This window comes from Molothrus aeneus, chromosome 2 (genome assembly GCF_037042795.1).
Source record: "Molothrus aeneus isolate 106 chromosome 2, BPBGC_Maene_1.0, whole genome shotgun sequence".
NCBI lineage: Eukaryota > Metazoa > Chordata > Aves > Passeriformes > Icteridae > Molothrus > Molothrus aeneus.
The window spans coordinates 4155513-4176472 of record NC_089647.1 but is presented as its reverse complement, the minus strand read 5'-3'; the positions used below and the strand labels follow the sequence as shown (position 1 = coordinate 4176472).

Here is a 20960-nt window from a genome sequence, read left to right as displayed (position 1 = left end):
CACGCAGGCTCTCAGCACAGCTGCAAGCAGTAGTTAAACACAAGGTTCCCATGGACTGGTGCTCTCAGTACTAGAGAGGCATAGCTAGGAAAATCAGGATTTACACATTTACCTGATAGCCCCCTCCTCAGTAAAGAGACCTAGAAGGCAACACTTTGTATGTGAAAACAACTGCACCATGTTTCAGCTGAAAATGCTAGTCTTAAGCCTGATCAGGCATATTTAAAGGAAATTAATAAATATGTAGTGGGCAGCATTCATGGAAGCAACAGCACAAAACACTGAGTAGGGTGTAAAGACCAAATTCCCTGAGTCGCTTTTGGTCACTCTACTGCCCTTCAAGTTATCACATAATGCACGCACCTACAGTAACATGGATCAAAAAAAGGAATATTCCCTTGTCTGCTTTGTTCCTCAGGCACAAAGAACTTGTCAATGCAAACTGTCTTGGAGCACCCAGGGAGAACTCATTCATTACTTTAACATCCTAAATGTAATGGGAGAATAGCATGGAAGTCTGACAGCCACAAAAACCAACTCCAAAGCAGCCTTTTTGCACAGATACATGAGGATTTTGTGCAACATATGATCCTTGTACCAAATTCAACATTTTTAGAGCAACTCGGGGCTCCAGCACCTGTGGATGTTAGTGACTTATGCCTGTAGATTGTAGCTACAGGTGAGCAGGAGAGATGCTCACCACCAAGGTGGGAAGGAGAGGTGAACATGCAGAGATGCCCTCAGGAGGTTTTATGTTCACAGAATGATCACAAATGTTCTAAAAGTAAGACATAACTAATGGTTGAAGCAGTAATAAGGAGGGGGAAATAAAAATCCAGCATTTTTCTAATAGAACTGTTCTTATTTCCATTCCTTTCAACAGGTCTTCATTCAGACCAGTGGCCCCCTAGGGGAGGAACAGAACTGTTTGTTCACTGCAGAACAAAATCAAACACCAAAAAATCAAGAAGGGGAACAATAATAAAAGCAGAAAAATAACTGCTGTTTTCAAAAAGCACTTCCTAACCAAATTAGAGAGAGAGAAAAAAATTTAGAGTATTTCCCTTGGATTTGCAGATGGAAGAACAAAGCAGTAAGTTCAAACAGTTTCCCATGACAGTAAAGGCAATCCACAGGATAAACATAGCACTTTATGTAATTTAAAATAAACAAACAAAAACAATCAGAAAACCATCAAGATCCATACCATTCAAGAAAGATGGATTCTATGTAATAACTTAAATTTTCTTTGGTAGAAAAGAAACTGTTAACTTAAAACTAAATGTTTCATTTAAATAAGACATATAACTGATCCACAATAATTACAAGATACTAACACACAGCAAAACAGTTTTGCAAGTATTACTTTCAAGAGAATAGTTTTAGATTAGATATTGAGAAGAAATTCTTTATGGAGAGCGTGGTGAGGCACTGGCAGTGATTGCCCAAGGAATTTGCAGTGTTCCCACCCCTGGAATTGTTCAAGACCAGGCTGGATGGAGCTCTGAGCAACCTGGTCTGGTTGGTCCCTTGCCCAAGCAAGGCAGGGGCTGGAACTCAATGATCTTTAAGGTTCCTTCCAACTAATTATTTTAATTACTATATTAATCAAAGCAAAGTAAAATTATCTGCCGAATTACCACCCAAAATTATCTGCCCACAATTCAGAGGAAAACTTCTCAGAATGTTATATTACTGTTCCTCCTTTGTATTTGATTTTTGTATAGACACTTAGATTCAACGTTGACAAAAGGCCAACAGTGTCACAGAAAGGGACATGAAAATACTTCCATGACAAACTGAACTGTAAGAACCACAGTATCCTGAAAGAAAGATTTCTTACAGTGAGATTTTCTTTTGGCAAAGCAGAGGAGTTAAATTTAACTATTTAATATCTGAGAGTACACGACAGTTCTCCCATTTCAGCTCCCTTTGCTCCAAATACTCCTCTATGAGGTGAGGCCTAGAAGGCATGCTGACAGAACATTTATGTGTTTTATATGCTAATGGGGGAAAGCTTTTGCAAGAGCTGCATATTACATGTCCCACAGGGATCAGGTAATCACTGAGTTAAATGGAGACTTCAGCACTGCCAGGGTCAGTCTGCTCTTTCCTGAAGTGGCAGAACAAAAATAAAGTTCTTAATTTTTTACCTATGGTACACTTTGGAGACAGAAAGATTATTAAATTTATTTTTAGAAGTAAAACAGTCTTTATACACAAGAGAAGTATATAACACATTTCATAATAATGATCTAGTAAACCAGTGAGCTGTCCCTTAACTGTGTTTTTGAACAACACGAAGTTCCACCTGGACTTGAGAAGAACTTTCCTGTGCGGTGACCAAGCACTGGAACAGATTGTCCAGAGAGGCTGTGGAGTCCCCCTCACTGGGGATATTCCAGAACCACCTGGATGCAATCCTGTGCCATGTGCTCTGGATGGTCCTGCCTGGGCAGGGAGGTTGGGCCCTTCCAGTCTGACCCATCCTGGGATTCATATGCTCCTCAAGTATCTGAAAGAGAGGTCTAGTGGATTAGGTAGTGTAAAAAATATATGCAATTAATAAAAAAAAACCCCTTGGCAACAGAGATACCATTTTATTATACATACAGTGCTATATCCACATGAATATGGATAAACAAATTCCAAATGAAATGAATAGAAAACCAGAAATCTCTAGGATGTAAAGACCATTAATGAGCATATTGAAGTTAAAAAACCCAATCAGGGCATGTCATATATGTGAAGTTTTATTGATGGGAATGCAAATATAACCATGGTATAATCACAAAAAACAATTAGTAACATTTCATTAAAAGCAATTTCTTAAAAACATCTGCAATCATCTATAACAAATATACTGAACACTTGAATCCTTATATCTTTAATCAAAGTACTCTTATAGAAGTATATTAGAGATGGGTAATAAAAACCCAACATTAAACTTTAATATTAAAAAAATGGCAGTAATGCCTAAAACTGGGCATCTAAAATCAGTAGGTATTCTTATGTAGATGGATTTCAGGAAGTGCTGATTATTCTTTCTCTGGAAAATAAATATTCCCATTTGCTTAAATGTCCCCCCAAAAAACAGAGGGGCATTTACTGATGGCTAATTACCACCTCAACCTCAAATGAATGCAGATGTTTATTGTTAACACAAATATTTTTTTTGTATATGCTCTCTGGTCACAAGATTCAATTTAATTCATCAATATGCATACCTGAGGTGCTAGGTTGTCTACATTCAGTTTTCCTGGAAGAGATACTAAACTGAAACAAGTCAATACAGGATATTTTAGCTGAACTGTTCATCTTCTTCAAATCATTCTTCCTTTCCAAGGAACTTGTTCTTCACCTACTGACAAAAGGTGTAAAAGAACCCCATAGATCCTTTATTTATCTCTCATGTCTTCATTGCTTGCATCTGACCTGTTAATAAAAAGAAACATCTGGTCTTAGCACAAGATGAATTCTTGCTGCATTTTGTTTTTTGAAAGCATAAACAGATCTAGATATTTTGGTGTAGTTGCAAGAATTGGAGACAACAAAGCATTTCTTTTTAACTTGCTCTCTCATCCACTTCTGAAATTCCTGTACAGCCAAGTTGTTTCCCCCAAATCTTGCATATTTAACAGGGAGACTCTTCACATCTAATACAATTTTTATCTTCTTCAGGCTTATAAGATCACTTTGATGACCATAAAACCTGGAAGTTTGTTTTATGAAGTATGCATTTCAATTCCTTGTAGGCATTTTGGCTTCCACCTAACTGAACATGAACTACCCAACAGCAAAAGATTTAAAGTTTGGTTTCTAATAACTCACATGAAAACTTTGCAGTCTGTAGCCACACTTCTCCATATTGCTGCTGCCTGATTGCCACTTCTCAACTCACTTCAAACATTTTCTTGGTTTCCAAAAGCACCCAGCATCCCATTACAAAATGTGGAAATCAGCACAATCTCTCCCACTAAGGGGGAACGCTGTGAGACAGGTTTGTTTTATTCTATGGAGGATGTGCTGCTGCAAAAGCAATCCCATTACAAAATAGGGAAATAGCAAAGTCAGCCTTCACTAGGGAAAAAAACCCACAAAACTTTTTGCTCCTGCCACCCCAACTGTGAAAGGGGTCTGGAATGGGTAACTAAGAAAAGCTTGGCTCTGACAAGAACTCTGCACTCATTCACCAGGTGTCATTTCCTCCTCTGAATTTTATGGCATCCCCAGGCTGTGATTTAGGGACTACCATAACTACAGAGTTGTTCCAAATATTTCCATCTGGTGCTCTAGGAATGAGGAGAATCAAGAGTAAAAATTTGTCCTTGAAATATCAAAGTATTCAGCCTTTAAACATATAATTGCCAAACTACATGTGCTTAGGTTACCAGTACCATTTAAACTCAACCCCTCTTTAGCTTTTGGGTTCACTGAACCAGGGACTTAAAGGAAATTTTCAGATAGAGCCCCTTCATGAGGATTTTCAGCTCAGAAAATTAAGAAGTTTAACACTCCATAAGCAATGAATAGCTGTAAGAGCTATGTGAGTGACAGCAGAAGCATCTGCTTGCTGTGCTTAAAAAAAAAATCTACATATATAAGTTAAATATTTTGTCAGAAATATTTACACAAGCATTTGAGATCCTTTTAAGTAGCATGAAGCTATGTAAAAACCCAAAATTTGGATTGAAACTCTAAAGGTTCTTCCAAGAGAAGTGGAGACTCTGAACATAGCAAGAAAACCTTACTAAGCCAGAACTGTGCCTGAAATTAGGAAAAATTATGATTTAGAATCTGCCTCTATGATGACAGGGTACAGGAGAGGAGGAAACCCAATACCAAAATCCTGGTTCCCTACCCCAGAATTATTTTAGCTGGTGGAGGATACATCACTGCTCCTCTGTAGGGCAGTAAATCTCTTTCTAAAGACTGTTTCTGGCCAGCAGCCCTCCCTCTGAAAACATCACCGAATGGTTTTGTATTCTACAATAACCGGGTAAAACAAACAATCTTTTTCTAGCCAGCAGGACGAGTCTAAGTCGAAAGGACAGCCTGGTGTCCCCAGAGCAGTGGGGATGGGTTAAGCCGGGCCAGGGCTGGCTGCCACCCTTGTGGAAGGGGCTCTGTCCCCGGGCCAGCGCTGACACCCGGCGGCCGCCAGGGCACAGCACAGGCGGGTGCTGCAGCAGCCGAGCCCGCACCACCCGAATTCGGCACTTCACAGCACAAGCAACGCCAGCCAGGGAGCTAAAACTGGCACCAGCCTGCCAAAACTATGCCACACTTCACTAATCTAAACATTGAGCAGGAGGACAAGAGAGACCAGAACCTTACCAACACACAACAGAAGGAGACAACATCTGGACCGAGTTTGTAATTACACAACATCTGTATCAAGTTTGTAATTAAAGATGCTGGATGTGAGACATCATCCAAGCTGGATCTGATATTTTCCATGCAGTTATGAGTGTCTGCATGTCCTATAATCGTTAAGGTGCAAGAAGTTCTTCTTTTGGCTCTGGATTAAAGAGCTGAAGGTGTATAATTAAAACCAGTGTACTTGTCTGTTTACTTGGCTTATTTTCTTTCACCATTTCTTGATACATAACTTTAAGTTACGTAAAACAAGCACAGGACATTAAGAATAAATTAAAGAAGAAACTGAAGTACCACAATAAGAAATTGAAGTGTGGGAGCTGGTATTGTTTAAATGAAAGTGCTACACTGTTTGCAAGAGTGTGTATTAGTATTTCATAATACATACTCTGGTCAGGGAAGCCCACATGATGTTTTGTGTACATTAAGGAGGTAAATGAAAGGCAAATGGGAGATAGAGCTTTAGTACTCACTGTGTAATTTGATCTGACAGCAGAAATGGACATAAAGAAAACAAAGAAAATAATAAAGAAAAAACCTTACAAAATGAAAGAGTTAAACAGAGTGAAAATAAAGCAAGAGAATGACATATGATATACCTTGGAGCCAATCCACACCTTCTTGTAATCCTTCTCCTTTAAGAGCATCACTGGCACTGAAAGAAACAAATCAAATTTCAAAAACATTGTAAAAATACCAGTTTTAGTTGAGTCATCACCAAACTTGTAATTTACATAATTGCAAAGTAGCATCAGGTAGTTTTCTTAAGTTTTCTTTCTATGGAGAAGACTGCTCCTCAAATAATATAGAGTACCTTCCCCACAGGGAAACACCATTTCATGATACGATCTCTTTTAATTCCAGTTTCAAGGCACAAGGAATCATTCCTAGAATATAAGGGGCTCTGGGAGAGCTCCCACACGAGGCAGACACCTTGTTCTGCAGCACCTCCCTCCTCAGACAATGCTGTGAAAGATGTTTACTCCCTCCAACAGCAGCCATGAATCATGGAATCATTTAGGCTGGAAAAGACCTTTAAGATGATCAAGCCCAAATGTTCTCCATGCAGTTCCTACACACAGTGAGAATGCTGGAGTACCAGAAGGAGGAATTATGTGTGTGTACACACTTCATTGTAACAGCAACCCCAGGAGTGGCTGTTAATGTATAAAACCATTCTGCTACACTGAGAGCAGTGTAAATCCACCTTCTGAATCACTGGGGGATAACTGTTTAAATGCTCTTCATTCTTCAATTCATGAAAACCAGCACAGCAGTGAATCTGGACTGTAACTGCAGTTCCCTATAAAACAATCTTCCAAGAAGCTTGGGAATTCATGAGTGTGCTTTCTGGACAAAAACAATGTCCAGGTAATCAAGTTTAACATGAAAGGGCCTAAAATGAAAATTGTAGCTTTCAGCAGCATTTAGCTGCTGATTTCACTTTTATTTATAACAGCTGAGGACTTTAACAGGAAAAAAAAACTAACTTCTATAAAGCACTTCTAACTTCTATAAAGCTTACATCCTTCAGGAAAAAGAGTAGCTCCTACAACTAAAAATCCCCTCAAACATGAAAGGGTACAAAGAGTACTGTGTCTCTCTGAATACAGAAGAGAACAGTTTACTAAATGGCCTTTCAACAACAGTTTACTGAAGCATCTGCAGAGTGGAAAAAAACTCTAAAGGTTTTATTTTTGATATTCTCAAACCTGCAAGATAATCTAGCAGGCACACTCAATTTCCCAGCAAAATATAATGTCAACTGATCTTCTCATATCAACCCTGCTTTCTGATTTACTGGAAATCCTCCATTCCATTACTTGGCTAACAGTTCTGCTGTGAAAACTTTAAAGACACAGTCTAAATGAATGCATTATACATTTAAAGTAAGTTTCACCATAAGTTTTTTAATATTACTGTTTTAAATTTAGTGTTTCATGTGTGGAATCTGTCTTTTATCTACTCCATTTATTTTGTACAGTAGTGAGTGGCACGACATGGCTAAAATAGGAATGCACAAAGTAATGCCAATAAAAGGATAGAAAAAGAGAACTTTACCAGATATGCCAGGGCTTGTCTTTGATGTTTTCTAAGGACAGCAGCTGAGACACTTTCACAGATGACACTGCATCCCTGAGGTCCATCTTGTTAGCAAAGAAGAGAATAGGCAGCCGGCGGTGCTTGATGTCTAGGCATGAGCAGAGACCGAACTCTCAGGCCATGAGGCAGCACTCATTAATCTCTGCACGTAACAAGCTACAAACAACACAGGAGGGTATTCTGCTCACCTGTAGCTACAATCCTCTGAAGGTTGTATCCTACCAAGATGCACACACTGTTGGGTCACCTGGCCTCTGCAACATGCTTCCAAAATGTTTACAAACTTCCTTGCAGGCTTTGGAATCTTCCACCCCCTCTCCCCCTACCTTATACCCACACTTCAAGCCGGAGATAGGAATTGCTGGTGAAGCTGAGGAACAAGAGATCAAACCACTGCCTACAAACACTGCACATCTCTGCTTAACAAGGACTGGATTTATAAAATGGATGGAAAAAATAATTTGTGTTCATTCATAATATCACAACAATAGCTGAGAAGGGTAGTCTGAATTATCCTTAGTGTCCTGGAAAGCATCCATTACTTCACAGAATTCATAAAACTGGGAAAAAATGCGCATGTGGACATCCTTTATTCTCCCTTGCCTAGAAGGACTTCTCCAGAACCTCTTTCAGCTAGCAGTGAGAACTACAGACCAAACAAAGTACTCTGGCAATTTCTGGGATACTTACACAAAGACAAGTTTAAACCTCACAGATTACCCCAAAAGACTACATGGTGATTGAAAGGAAACAAAACATATTCTCTTCAAAGTTACAGATGTAACACTGCCAAGAAAACTACCAGCACCAAGACTAACTCTCAAAGTTTTTCATATTATTTATACAAAGAATGATATCCAGAATTAGAGAAAATCTAGGTTTTAGTCTATCCATCAGTGCTTGATAGGAAAAGAACTTACACGCTACCACCTCAATGAAAATTGCTACAAAGGCTCTTTTTAAAACAGTAAAAAGAAAAGGTTATTTCACACAGGAAACCAGGTAAGGCTTTATATTAAAATGTAAAACATAAGCCATCTGCCCCTGCTGATGGGCAGGAGGATGATAAAACCCCCCAAAATCCCAACAAACTGTCAGTGCTGAAATGGTTGAACTTTCCTAATTATATTCTTTTCCACCTTCCTACTAAATCTTTCCACAGAATCAGTGGAGATAACACTTCCTCCTCATATTCATTTAGAGATGCTAAGTGCTGATCAAAACACTGACAATTTTCACAAACTATTTACCCTTCCTGGAGCTCTTTTGTCCTCTGATGTCCATAAACACAAGTCAAAGGCCTCAAAACACAAGCACAGTATGATTAAATCCGTGTTTTGATTCCATAGTTGAACAGCTATTGAGTCTCCTGACTGAAATTTTAACTGTAATTTACAGTATAATTAAATGAAGCCCAGTAGCCACAGGTTGCAAGTTAAGGGTAAATTAAAACCACATAAATTAGCTGACATCACATATGCAAACAGCCAAGTTAATCAAGGAGTTTCCAGTGTCTTCCTAAACAATTAGAAAGGGGCACAACCTACCCACCCAGACTCATAATGCACACCCAAAGGTATTTGCTAAATAAAGTAATGGTCACAGAAATTTATATTATTTCCTAATGTGCATCATTTCCCTCCCACAATTTTCACAGTTACTAATGGAAAGCAAATTTTTTCTAGCTGCAAGTGGTTATGAATTAGCACATTAAAAAATATTCCAGACACTAGATGTGTGATGTGCAATTTTACACAAAGAATTTCAGTTTAGTTTAGAAGCATGTGCTGGAGGTGAAGTGACCCAAGAGTCATCATCTAATCCAGGTAATCTATGACTACCATCTTTCAAAGTGCTGAAGAATGAAATTTGAGTAAAAAAACAAAATATGATACAGTTATCATTAAACAAACTGTTATTTGAAGAGTGCATTGTCCATTAATGTAAGTAAAAATAATTTATAGCTCTGATTCACAAAAGAGTCCCAGCTAGTACAACTTCTAACCCCATTAATGCTTCACAGGACACATTCCCTTCCCTTTCCCTCAAGCAAAGCTTGGCAAAAAGACAGGGAATTGTTTTACTGTGGGATTGCTAAGATTTTCAGAGACAGGAATTGATTCAATTCCATTTAAAACTTAGGTAAATACATGCATTTAAACCACTCCAGGAGGATGACACCGACAGAAGCAGAGATTGGGAGAAAGTAGGGTATGCAGCAAGAAAGAACACTAATACAAATAAAAGTACTGATATTGCAAACCAGTTGTATATTGATTCACCCAACAGCTACTTTTATTGAACATTATCCTAGAAGAACTTTTCAAGCTCTTTGGTTCTCTTAGATGTGATATATTAAAACTGATAAATCAGTGACACTGTTGCTGTGTTGGAGTTAAGCTACTCCATGGCAGAAATCTACAACTGCTGTCTCCTGGCTCTCAGGACTGCACTCAGTGGCCAGAGCCTGGTCTTTTGCTCTTCTGAACTTGAAGACACAAACTCATGAACAACTGAACAGCACTGACCTGCTAGGCCAGCATTAGTGACCTATTACTGCCTAAATGAAAAGCCCCACCTAAGGTTACTTCTACTCTGTCTAAACATTTTTATTCTTCTGCCCTCTGTTAAACCAGTAACTTCTTCCAGCAGCTTTACCTCTCACCCTTGGCCCTGTGTGGTTCACTCCACTACCAGAATTGGGTTTTACTGCTGCAGTTAATTCCTGACTTGGTACAAAGTGCCCTGGCCTCTGTGTAATCCACCTGCAGCCTTTGGCTCACCTCATCCTCCCTGTGACTTTTGTAACGCTGTCTTTTCAGTGCCTACATCTGAAGTAGCCCGTACCCTTGAATGAGAAATTAGAGCATGAGAATAAGAAGGTCCAGTCAGCTCCAGCATCTTTGTTGATGAATTAAAGTGTTGTATACAGTCTTCATGGAAAATAAAGTCATGGGAACATATTTGTCCCTACCACACATTGCTTTTCTTAGAAATACAAGTCAGCTTTTCCTTTCTTATTTTCAGCATGGGAATCTTACAAGTTAAGGCTCTATCAGTTTAACAAATAATTAAGGAATCACAGGATTATTTAACTTTTAAACTTCCTAGATGTAGCTTAATATTCTGGTTAGGCAGAGCAAAAGTGCTGAAAGTCAAAATTGCATATTGCTTACAGACACATCCCAGTAAGTTGGATACATGGAAGGGCAAAGAATTGACTGATATCAGAACTTAATTAAGGTGCAGTCTCATGTAAAAAAAAACCCAACCAAACCCCTAAAAACAAGACCCTGATCACAGATCCTCTCATATGCTCTTCCACAGGGAATTGAAACTGATTGGTGTAATTATCCCTTTGGATTTCTGGCTAAAGCATAAAAAAAATTAATGAGGATGACAAAAGAAAGTTAAATGTTACATTAAAGGAATTAGCTATCTTCATGGAAAAAACAGACAGGGAGACACAGTTTTGTCTCTGCTGGTCATCACAAGAAGCCTGTCCAGCTTCCAACTCAAAGTCTATTCTTTCTCAAAACAATGTAACTTTTGATCTATATTGATTAATAAGAGACCAACCCAACTCAGTGTAGAAAGCTGAATTGTGACCAATTTCCAAATGTGAATAGGTAAAAAAAAACCAACCCACATGTTTTGGAAGATTATTGCGCTAATATTTATGAAAGGTTAAAATACTTGCAATGTAGTCAGAATGTGTCAGATAAGGGCTTTTCTTAAGGCAACATAACAAATATGGACACAGAATGGGAAAAAAGCCTCCTCACCTGGATGATTCAGAAGGGTGTCAAGTTCTTCTTTGGCCACAACCATTCTTAATTTGTCACTGCTATCAATGACAAAAATAATGGCTTGGCCTTCTCTGCGTAACATAGAAAGAGCAAAGAGGCAAATTATAGGTTCTCAAAGAAATGAATATTCTGTGAATAAGAAAAGGCTTCAGAAGAAACACCAAGAAAAAAGTCCAAACAAACCTGATTTTTCCTCTAATTTTTGTCATTGTTATTTACCATTAACATTTGAATCCTTTCTTATTTCTGAAATTCAATCTTTGGGTAACATGCATAATTTTTTTAGACATGAGGCTGTTACCTGCCCCTACAAGGTTCAGTCTCCACACACCTTCTAGAAAAGCTTGGTTTTCCTACTCAGACTGAAAAATGAACTTCAACTGCTATTTTGACATTGTAGTCAGGCAGGAAAAAAAAACCCATAAAGACAAATCTTTACAGAAATTCTGTATTTCCTGTACTAAAGTTTATTTAGAGAAAGGTCAAATAATTTTTTAGACAAAACCTGTGTCCATAGTTAAGCATATGCAGGTTATTTTAACCTTTACAACATATCCTGCATAAACTGGATCTTTCTTTATTTTTTAAAATAACAGGTAAAAACTTTCAACTATTTCAAATCATTAGGACATTTTGCTGGTAGTGTGACCACAGTCATAAAATAAATGCAGCTACTCAAGTCATTATTTCAGGCTGTTACTGATATTTTGACCTGATGTTCCATTTATTGAAACTTGTTTTGAAAACCAAATAAAATCTCACCAGTTCATAATTCACCTGTTGTAAACACCCACAGAAATATATTTCCATATTAATGTAATCACTTCTCCTTCATTTTACGTTTCTCTGAGACACCAGTATGAATACATTCTTTACCCTCCAGCACCATCTATCTTTGTATTTTGATAAGAAACAGATCTATACCTGCTGGAATCCAGAAATAACCTGAGCAGCCCAAGATTGTATGAGAAGGCCCATTCTTTTCTGGTGTACAGAACCTTTAGTAAATAAAGCTTTTGCATATTAGCTGGAAATGCCTAAGCAATTTTCATGAGCACAGAGTATTTTACCAGAGGAATGAAGAGTACTGTCATGCATTTACCACCAAAGAAGGAACTTCCCAAAGAAGTATCAGGGATAGGGACACAGCATGACTTGGGGATTATTTAAGATAAATGTACTTAGAGAATGAACTAGAAGATACTTTCAAGCTAAACAGAAGAAAAGTCCAGACTTGAAGGACTCCAAGGCAACTACTTTGACACTTGCCCAGATTTAATTTCCTGCAAAATTAAATCTTGCTTAACTTTATAAACTGAACAACACATAATTATTTTATTAATATTTTATTTAATTAACAGAAATTATTGTTTTTATATTATTCTTAGAAGTTAATCTTAAATACATGCCTACTGCACTTGTTCAGGACCAGAGGAGGATACAAGTGCATATTTCACTGTCAGCATAACCTAAACCACTCCCTTACTGTTAGGGAGTTATTGTTAAGATGAAAAAGCCATTTATGCCCCACAAGGGATAAGTTACTGCATTAAATACAGCAATCACAAAAATTATTTGCTTATGAAGCACTCTGCTAGCATTTTGAGAGCAGCCTGAGGGCATCAGTTACTGAAATGCAAATCTAACACTCTTGAACAATGAAGATCTGCTGGCCAAATGTTTTCAATGCTAAAACAACTTGCACAGGAAGGAGAGGAAGCATTAATCTTCAATTAAAAAACAATTTAAGCTCTAACACAACTGATATTAATATTTAATCAATATTATAATCTTCGGAATTTATCCCTTCTACTTCTCCAAGCTACTCCTGCATGGTTTTGTATTGTTCGTGTTATCAGGATCAGGATCAGGCATTACAGAATAACAGTGAGACAATGCAAATAAAGGTTAACCAGAGAATGGTGTCCATCTATTACCAAAAGGCAATGCCAGAGTGTTATAAATACAGAGAATATCCTGTTTAATAAATGACATTAAGAATGTTCATTCAGGTTCTTAGTTACACGTGCCTTATCCTCTGAGGTTCATTTCCTTCACCTCTAAAAATCTCAGCCGTCAGCCAATATCTTGCAGGTTTTAAGTTGACCTACAGGAGAACTGAATAGCTGAAAACCTAACTCATCTTGAGCTTTCTTAGAGGATTTGTTTTCAGGTTTCAACATTTAAATCTCATTTCTAGTATGTTCCCCAAAGTTGTCCCCGAAAGCACAGAGTAACACCAGATAAAAATTTTCATTTGTTAGAATAGAAAGTTTTATTTATCCAGAGTAAACCTTCTGTCAAACACCAGGTATAAGCCTTCTCTGAATCATTTCTAACCACTAGATATTATACCTCTGTTTAAATAACCTACACAACAGTTAACATGAACATCAGTGCTTTAAAATAAATGATAGGCTTACTTGTAGTAGTGTTCCCAGAGGTCTCTGTATTTCCCTTGACCTGACATATCAAACACTGTGAAAGACAAACTGCAAAGAAAAGAAGTGCATGAGGCCAAGGAAAAAAGAACAGAACCCAAACCACATCCATTTTCTTTGCTACCCTGACCAAAAAAAAAAAAACAAACCCAGATCAGTTTGAATTCCAATCAACTGAGAAAAATTCCCAAATGAACTCTGGTTGCACTATCTGCCTTCAAATGATCCTACTCAGTTTTGCAGCCTTATTACAGAAATATTTCACAATGGGAAATCTGTTTATTATCTGAATAAAAAAACTAAACCAATTATTTGAAGTTACATCAAATGCAAAATAAACTCCCATTCAGTCTCTATATCATGCTAATATCAAACACTGTTTATGAGTAAATGAAATTCAGATGACCATGACTTAAAGTCCATAGCCTGTCTTAAATTCTGTCCCTAGACAGGCATAAATTTGGGCAAAATAAAAGACTTTAAAAAAAAAAATTCCACCTTTAGGGGAAAAAAAAAAGAGTACATTTTGGTAAAATGGGTGAGTTCAGATGTGAGATTTCACCCAAACACTACATACAGCAAGGCAACTTACTGAACACTACTAAAAGTTCTCATCTGCTCCTGAAAAGTTTACAGAGGCAACATCGAGTTCAGAACTAGGCTCTCCTTTTTTGGGTAGGCCCAAGTAGCTCTCCAAGTGGAGGCCCCCAAAAAAAGAAGGTTAGGAAAAGGAAGCTCTCCAGACATCCTTGCCACTCCATGTCCAGACATAGAGCTGTGGGTTTGTCAGTTTGTAGAGTTTGAGGTTTTGGGGTGGGATTTTTAGGGGTTGTTTTTTTTTTTTTAAACATTCTACATGGTGGATTTACAGGTCATCATCTCTCCTACTACAGGATCAGAATAAAAAAAAGCAATATAAATTTACATTCTCATATGTGAAGTCCCAAACTTGTCTGATGTACTTTACTGGGACAGAGCTCAGTTGTGGAAGCTCTTAGAGAAATACGAAACCTCTCAGTCTTACACATCAGCTCAAGGAATAAACAATTTTCTTGCAGATCCCCCACCCAGCGAGGCCACACTGCTTGGTCTGAAGACTAACTGCACAAATTAAAAGATCCAGTGAAGGCTAAAAAATAAAAAATGATGCTTCCTCCTTGAAATATCCTCGTGTCACGACAGTCTTTTAATCTAAATCTTAGTCTTCATTCAACTAATGACGTCTTACTCTGCTTCCTGGCCTTTGCACCTGCCACCTTTACATTGCTAAAGCTGTAGCCATCCTTTTGCATGTAATGAGATTACACTGCAATCTTTTCAGAGTACCTCCAGTGAGAGTGCTTAATTTAGGTTACCAGATTGAGAGTGGAATTTAGGCTGCCACCTCAGCAGCTGTCTCTCCTCCAGTCTGTAACAGTGCCCTATTCTGAAACTCTCAACAGATAGGGATCAGATGTTTATACAGGCTACTGCAAAGAAACTAAAAAAAATTTAAAAATTAATACTTCTATAGCAGCACAAAACACACATTATATTCTAACACACTCAGTCCTGGATCATGATTAGGTCTCGTGGGTACTACATTTTAACAAACTGCAATGCCAAATCTTTACACCACTACACATGATACTCAGTTACAAACCCACTGAAAGAGATCATTAAGTCCAACTATGGTGTAATAATTATTACTGCTAATGAAGAAAGAAAGTACTACCTTGAAGTTTTGAATTTCTCTATACTGAATCCTATTGTTGGAACGATGTCCTGAGTTTGAGCCTTTGAAGAAAGGAAAGCACAGATTTTACAATCAAATTAGAAAATGCAAATACTGAAATATATTTAAAACATGAATACCTTAGAGATCTATTTTTGCCCCAAACTGTGAAATATTAAGAAAGTTCCCAGAAAAGTAAAGTTTTTCAGAATCAAGGGTTTTGTATTTTCTGGGGAATAGAGTAAACACTACTGGAATTGCCAAAACACAAAGCACTATTAAGAGATCTGTCTGATAACTGATTTACTACTGAGCTGGTCAAGGAACCTCTCAGCCAAGTTGGTGGAAAAGAGCAGCTCCTCTAAGAAGCATGGGTATTGAGCAGGAAGAAAGGTCACATCCCATAGATTACAGAGCTGCCTGAGAAAGTGACATGCAATCCTTGCCCAGACTCCTAGAGCCTCTTATTCCAAACACCACCCATAGGCAGGTCCAGCAGAAACAACTGCAGAGAGATGGAAACACATTTGGATTTGCCAGGCCCTAATATATTGCTCCTGGGGCAAAGCAGAAGTTCTTAAGAAGACTGATTTGACCCAGAGCTCAAAATAACCTGTCCATTGAACTTACTAAAAAGAAACAGTTTTATTAACTTTGATCTAAAGACATTTGTTGCATGCTAGACTATTTGGCATGTCTTGCAAGGGCAGGACTTACGCAAGTTGGATACAAGTTATCCTCCTATAAATTGTCATAACAAACAAATTCTATTTATTCTACTCATGTAATTCCACTGAGAGCTTCTCTAATGCCCATTATTGTGATAAATCTTCAAGTTTGAGTTCAACTGTAGTTAGGAATCCTTTACTGTTTAAGGCATGACATAAAGACCCTCTACAAAAAACGTCTCAGTAATTACATAAAGTACAATTTGCCTGGTACACATTGTAGCCTTTCTCCCAAACAACTGGCAGCAGATAGCACGGAGTTTATAGTCTTTGTTTATAAATCTACTCAATTTTCAGTGGAAGAATAATTGCCAGGAATGGAAGAGTAGCAGACTCACCACTATGTCACACTTTTTAAACAATGCCCAGTGGACTCATCAGGTAAAATTTAATGAAAATTCATAATAATAATAATAATAAAAAAGCTGTGTCCTGATATAAATAGCAAAAAGCAGTTTCCCAGATGCAAATAACCAAGATGCACAACCTTTGGCTTTGAACATGCCTATCAAAATTAGTCTATTTCTAGTCCATACACATATCTATAAACAAGGATCTTACTTTCAGAATATTAGGCACTCCTAGTGGCCTCAAACACTTTTCACTGGACAAATGAACCGCAAGTATTAATGGTATTTATTTTGAAAATTATTCTGCTTTAAAAATAGTGAAGTCACCCTTAAACCTGCATCTTCTTTTTATTTCCTATTTTGTTGTCTCTTATTTTTCAGGAAGAGATTAAAATAAACATGATAAGTTGTTGTACAACTGTATTAATCCTAAATGTTCAACATCACTTGTAACTGTAATCCTGTGACAATTATTTAAGTGATTTAAGTGGCTCTTCCAGATCCTGATTTCAGCCATCATAAACCCTTCCTTGTTGGGTGATCTTAACAAAAGTGTGCCACGTTAACAGTGGGGTTTTTCTGGAAAATAATGTGCATGTGAATGCTTACCCTTAGTTTTAGTTAGCTGGAAAATCTTAAAATATATTTGTTCCACTGTGCTAAATCACAAGCTCTTCACATCTTTTCCATGGGCACATCCTTTGTAACAGCATGCAAACCCAGATCAAACAAACCCCCAGCAGTGAACCATGCAGGCTACTTACATTTGAAGGTTTAAGTTTATTGATGATCGTTGTTTTGCCGCTGTTGTCCAAGCCAAGGCACAAGACGTGAACCTCCTTTTTCTTCAGGCCAAGCCATCCTGCCAGCTTGTCAAACAATCCCATGGCTGTGGCTGGAAGTCACAGGGACCACAGGCTGTTCAGGGAATCAGAGCTCTTGGAAAAGTGCTACGTGCAGGGCAGCGCTGGCACCCAGGGGGGCATGGGCCCGAGCAGCCTCACACCTGGGAGGGATGGTGTGAGCAGGACCCTACACAAACACAGCCCCAGGGGCTGGCTCTGCACATAAGCACATGGAGGGTAAGCTGATTACAGCCAGGATACCAAAGTAGCCTGGCTGTTTATAGCCCTGTCTGTATCACACAATGCCCTTGATTCACTGGGCAGAAAACCTTCTGAGCAGCCCAAAGAGGGGCACGACTGCAGCGCCACCAGGGCTCCCACCAAAGTGACCAAAACCAAAAGGAGGGTCATTATCTTTACCTCAAATTGTCAGCAGTACACCATTCAGACAACAAAACAGTATTTCCCTTCTGCAGCACCTGCTACATAATTTACTGAACCCTGCATTAAACAAAACACTCTCTGTTGATTCAATTCAAACTCTCAATTTGCCAAAATTTTGCCAATACTGACATGTATAAATTAGGAACTCTTTGTTCACCACAAATAGAAACTGATTTAAATAGATCTAACACACACCAAAACATTCACCCACACGTCAGGGAGATGCCAAACCTCTGCTGCTGCCCAGACTGTGGCTGAAGTTACCTGGCAGTGGCACATTCAAAGGAGATTACATCACGTGTTGCCCTGCAATACCTGGCTAAATGCACTCTGCAAAGAGGATAACCCTTGTCTGCCCTGAATGAATTCCACTAGAAATAATTGCAGCAATCAGACAACTGAAAACTTTGAGATGCCTTGAATAATAAAGTATTTAATTTATGTCAGAGGATTTCTGGAGTGGTGAAGGCTGTTTTTTTTTCTTAATAAATTAAAAACACACTGCACTGGATAACTCAGGTAGCAAGCTGAGGAAATCATAGCAGGAGGGAGGAAAGGTAAAAAAACCCATCAATAACAAATCTTCGATCACACTCTTTTACTAGCTGACTACAAAATGATGGTTAACTGCTTTTTAGTAATTTCAAAACTTTGCATTTAATGAAGTCACACAAGTAATCATTCTGGCTAAAGGATGATTTTTCCTTTTTAAAACCAGATCTTTCTTAGAGCTTTCCCTTGTGCATTTTGATTCAGGACTGGGCATGATCTACATTACAGCTACACAGAATTATTACCAACCCATACTACCAAAAAATGTTGAATTGTTACCAAAACCCACAGAATTATTACCAAAAAACCAACATTAGTTATAGCAAGTCTCTCATTCTAACTCCTTTTGCTTTACGCCCCACTCCTTTTCTAATCCATATATACAAATCAGAGAGCAGATTAAAGCTGCTTATTGTCAAATTAACCTGACAAAACCCTGCTCCATCACACATTACTTTCTTATCCAATCAAGAGCTTCATCCATCTGTTATAGATGAACAAAAAAATAGAGGGTTAAAAAAATACATTCTAGAGGGCCAAATAATACGTTGTAGGCACTCCTAAAATGAAACAGGAGGAAATACAAGGCCTTAAAAATACTTCTAGGGCTTCACTTTTAAATCCAAAATCTTAAATACACAAAAGTTTCTAGAAATATTTTAATTAGAGACATGTTTTTGGAAATTAGCAAAATTTCCTACTAGTTGGCACAGTCATTATTTAAGAACACAGAGGGAAAGAAATGCACCCTTGACTTCTTGCCCTGCCCCTATTCTCATGTTTTTTCTCAGCTGTGAAGAGTTACAGCAGCTACAGCTAACACAGGTGCCATTTTTCCCTTTTTTTTGCCAGCTGATATTTTGCCTACAGTGACATACAGCATACATCAGACATCTCAGAAAATTATTTCAGCCAGAGTCTGGTCCAGGAGCTTAACAGCAAACTCTCCAAGCTTTTTTATTAAGAAAGGATGTTCTTTCACGTCTGATCTTTGTCTATTTTCAAACCTAATCAACAACACAGGAGATTTAATCAGTGAAATAGAGAGCAACCAACAAACAAGCTCTAAGCGATGTCCAGGTGTTTGAAAAACAAATGAATTTTTTCGGTAGAACTGCCTTGTTTAGGTTTAGGGCTGGATATGTTTCAACGGTCTAAGATCCAAAGAAGGGAAAGACTGAGCATGTGGGATAATTAGCATGGGAAGCAAGAGAGTCATTAGCCACCAGAAGGCAGGATACCAACTGATAAGAGAGCTAGGTGACATGCAGTCAGTGAACATAAATGCCTTTGTTTGCTAAAATGTACAAACAGTGAAAAGCTTTGGTAGGGGCCGTGCTGGATTTGCCGCCCAGTTCCCCTTTCTGCGCAGAAGCAGAAATAAACCAAATACCTGGGCTCTGTGCGTGGCTCGGCCTCTGGCACACTGGGTGCAAGGACCCAATTCAGGACAAGGCCTGGCAGCTCCCGGGCCGGCCTTCCCTCCCTTCCGTCCGCACCACAGGGCCTCGGCAGCGGCCGCGGGTCCCTTCTCCCAGGCCAGAACAGGGTCTCCCTCTCCCAGAGGGTCCCCGGGAAAGCCGGCACAGGGTCCCCAGGGGAGGCCGGCCCCGGGCCCCCCTCCCCGGGTGCGGCCCCGCGTCCCCGCGGCCGCAGCACCGACCTGGGCCCGGGAGGCGCCCGCCGGGCCCGCGCGCCGCCGCCGCCGTTGCCGAGGAAACCGAAGCCCCGCCCTCTCCCCGCCCCACCAATCGCGTCCCACCGCCCCACCCGCTCCGCCTCTTCCGGCCAATGGGGGGAGGGCGTTGGGGCGGGGCCACGCCCGAGGCCGCGCCCCCGGGCGGTGGGGCTGAGGGGGCGGGGTTGAGGGGCGTCCCCATCATTCTCGGTGTCCAGCGCCTCGGGAATTGCTTGTTTCCAAGCACTGTCTCTCTCTCGAGTGCCTGGATAAATCCTCTTGGGGATTGCGTTGAGCACAGAAGGAAACCCCTGAGTCAGAACGGCCACCCGAGGTGTTGACAGCACCGCCCGTTCCGAAGCGGGCGCTTTGGCAGAATGGAAAATCTCAAATGCACGCGTCACTGGGGCAGTGACAGCAGCAAGGCTTGGGGGGAAGGCAGCCTTGCTAGGCCAGGCACAGAGGCTGAAAATACACTTAGGATTTTTTTTTTAATTCTATTTTTTTATTTTATGCATAACATAGTCCTGTCAGATTGGTTCAAGGTCTGCTGTATTTCCTGTATCAAGAAGGTTCCGAATAAAAGATGAGATTCCCTTGAAGTGGCATTATGAGCCACTGAAGGAACAGGCGGGTAGCATTAATCCCACAGTGAAACTCTAATTAAGCACTTCCTGGACTCTAACCAAGTTGTGAGGTATATCTGGTAGAGAAGAGTGTTTCTGTCTGAAATCAGCCCCTATCTGAGGAGTCGTTCTGAATTCAGTGGAGAACGCAGAACGGCAAAGGCATTTCTGTAACCAGATCTAAAATGAAATATTCATTCTTCATTATGTACACTGTGTTAAACCTGACAGTCCTCGGTGAGAAAGCTCTTCCCATGTAAAATAAAGAGGACGTAATGGACTGTGGGCATC

At 39.3% G+C, this 20960-nt stretch overlaps 1 protein-coding gene across 5 annotated transcripts; it reads right to left on the bottom strand.

The window, feature by feature from the left end:
* Positions 1 to 2580: 2580 nt before the first annotated feature.
* On the bottom strand, positions 2581 to 20074 carry ARL6 (ADP ribosylation factor like GTPase 6). 5 transcript variants are annotated; one of them, XM_066568139.1, is made up of 8 exons: positions 20029 to 20074; positions 17289 to 17419; positions 15447 to 15508; positions 13715 to 13783; positions 11268 to 11362; positions 7441 to 7570; positions 5979 to 6034; positions 2581 to 3435 (listed from the first exon to the last, which is right to left on the bottom strand). In XM_066568139.1, exons 2-8 carry the CDS (start codon positions 17409 to 17411, stop codon positions 3410 to 3412), a joined length of 561 nt encoding a protein of 186 aa, XP_066424236.1. In that variant the 5' UTR covers positions 17412 to 17419; positions 20029 to 20074; the 3' UTR covers positions 2581 to 3409. The 5 variants fall into 5 exon arrangements, with proteins under 5 accessions (XP_066424236.1, XP_066424228.1, XP_066424220.1 ...); XM_066568131.1 differs by having other exon boundaries at positions 17289 to 17442; positions 20029 to 20070; XM_066568123.1 differs by lacking the exon at positions 20029 to 20074 and adding an exon at positions 19759 to 20019 and having other exon boundaries at positions 17289 to 17460.
* Between the last annotated feature and the right edge of the window lie 886 nt (positions 20075 to 20960).

What these genes read in the sequence shown, in the direction of transcription:
- ARL6 (XM_066568139.1), bottom strand. Translation starts at nt 17,411, where the DNA reads ATGGGATTGTTTGACAAGCTGGCAGGATGGCTTGGCCTGAAGAAAAAG. An exon ending in GAGAAATTCAAAACTTCAAG is followed by an intron (nt 13,784 to 15,446) that starts GTAGTACTTTCT and finishes TTTTCTTTGCAG; the next exon opens with TTTGTCTTTCACAGTGTTTG. An exon ending in CTCTGGGAACACTACTACAA is followed by an intron (nt 11,363 to 13,714) that starts GTAAGCCTATCA and finishes TATGTTACGCAG; the next exon opens with AGAAGGCCAAGCCATTATTT.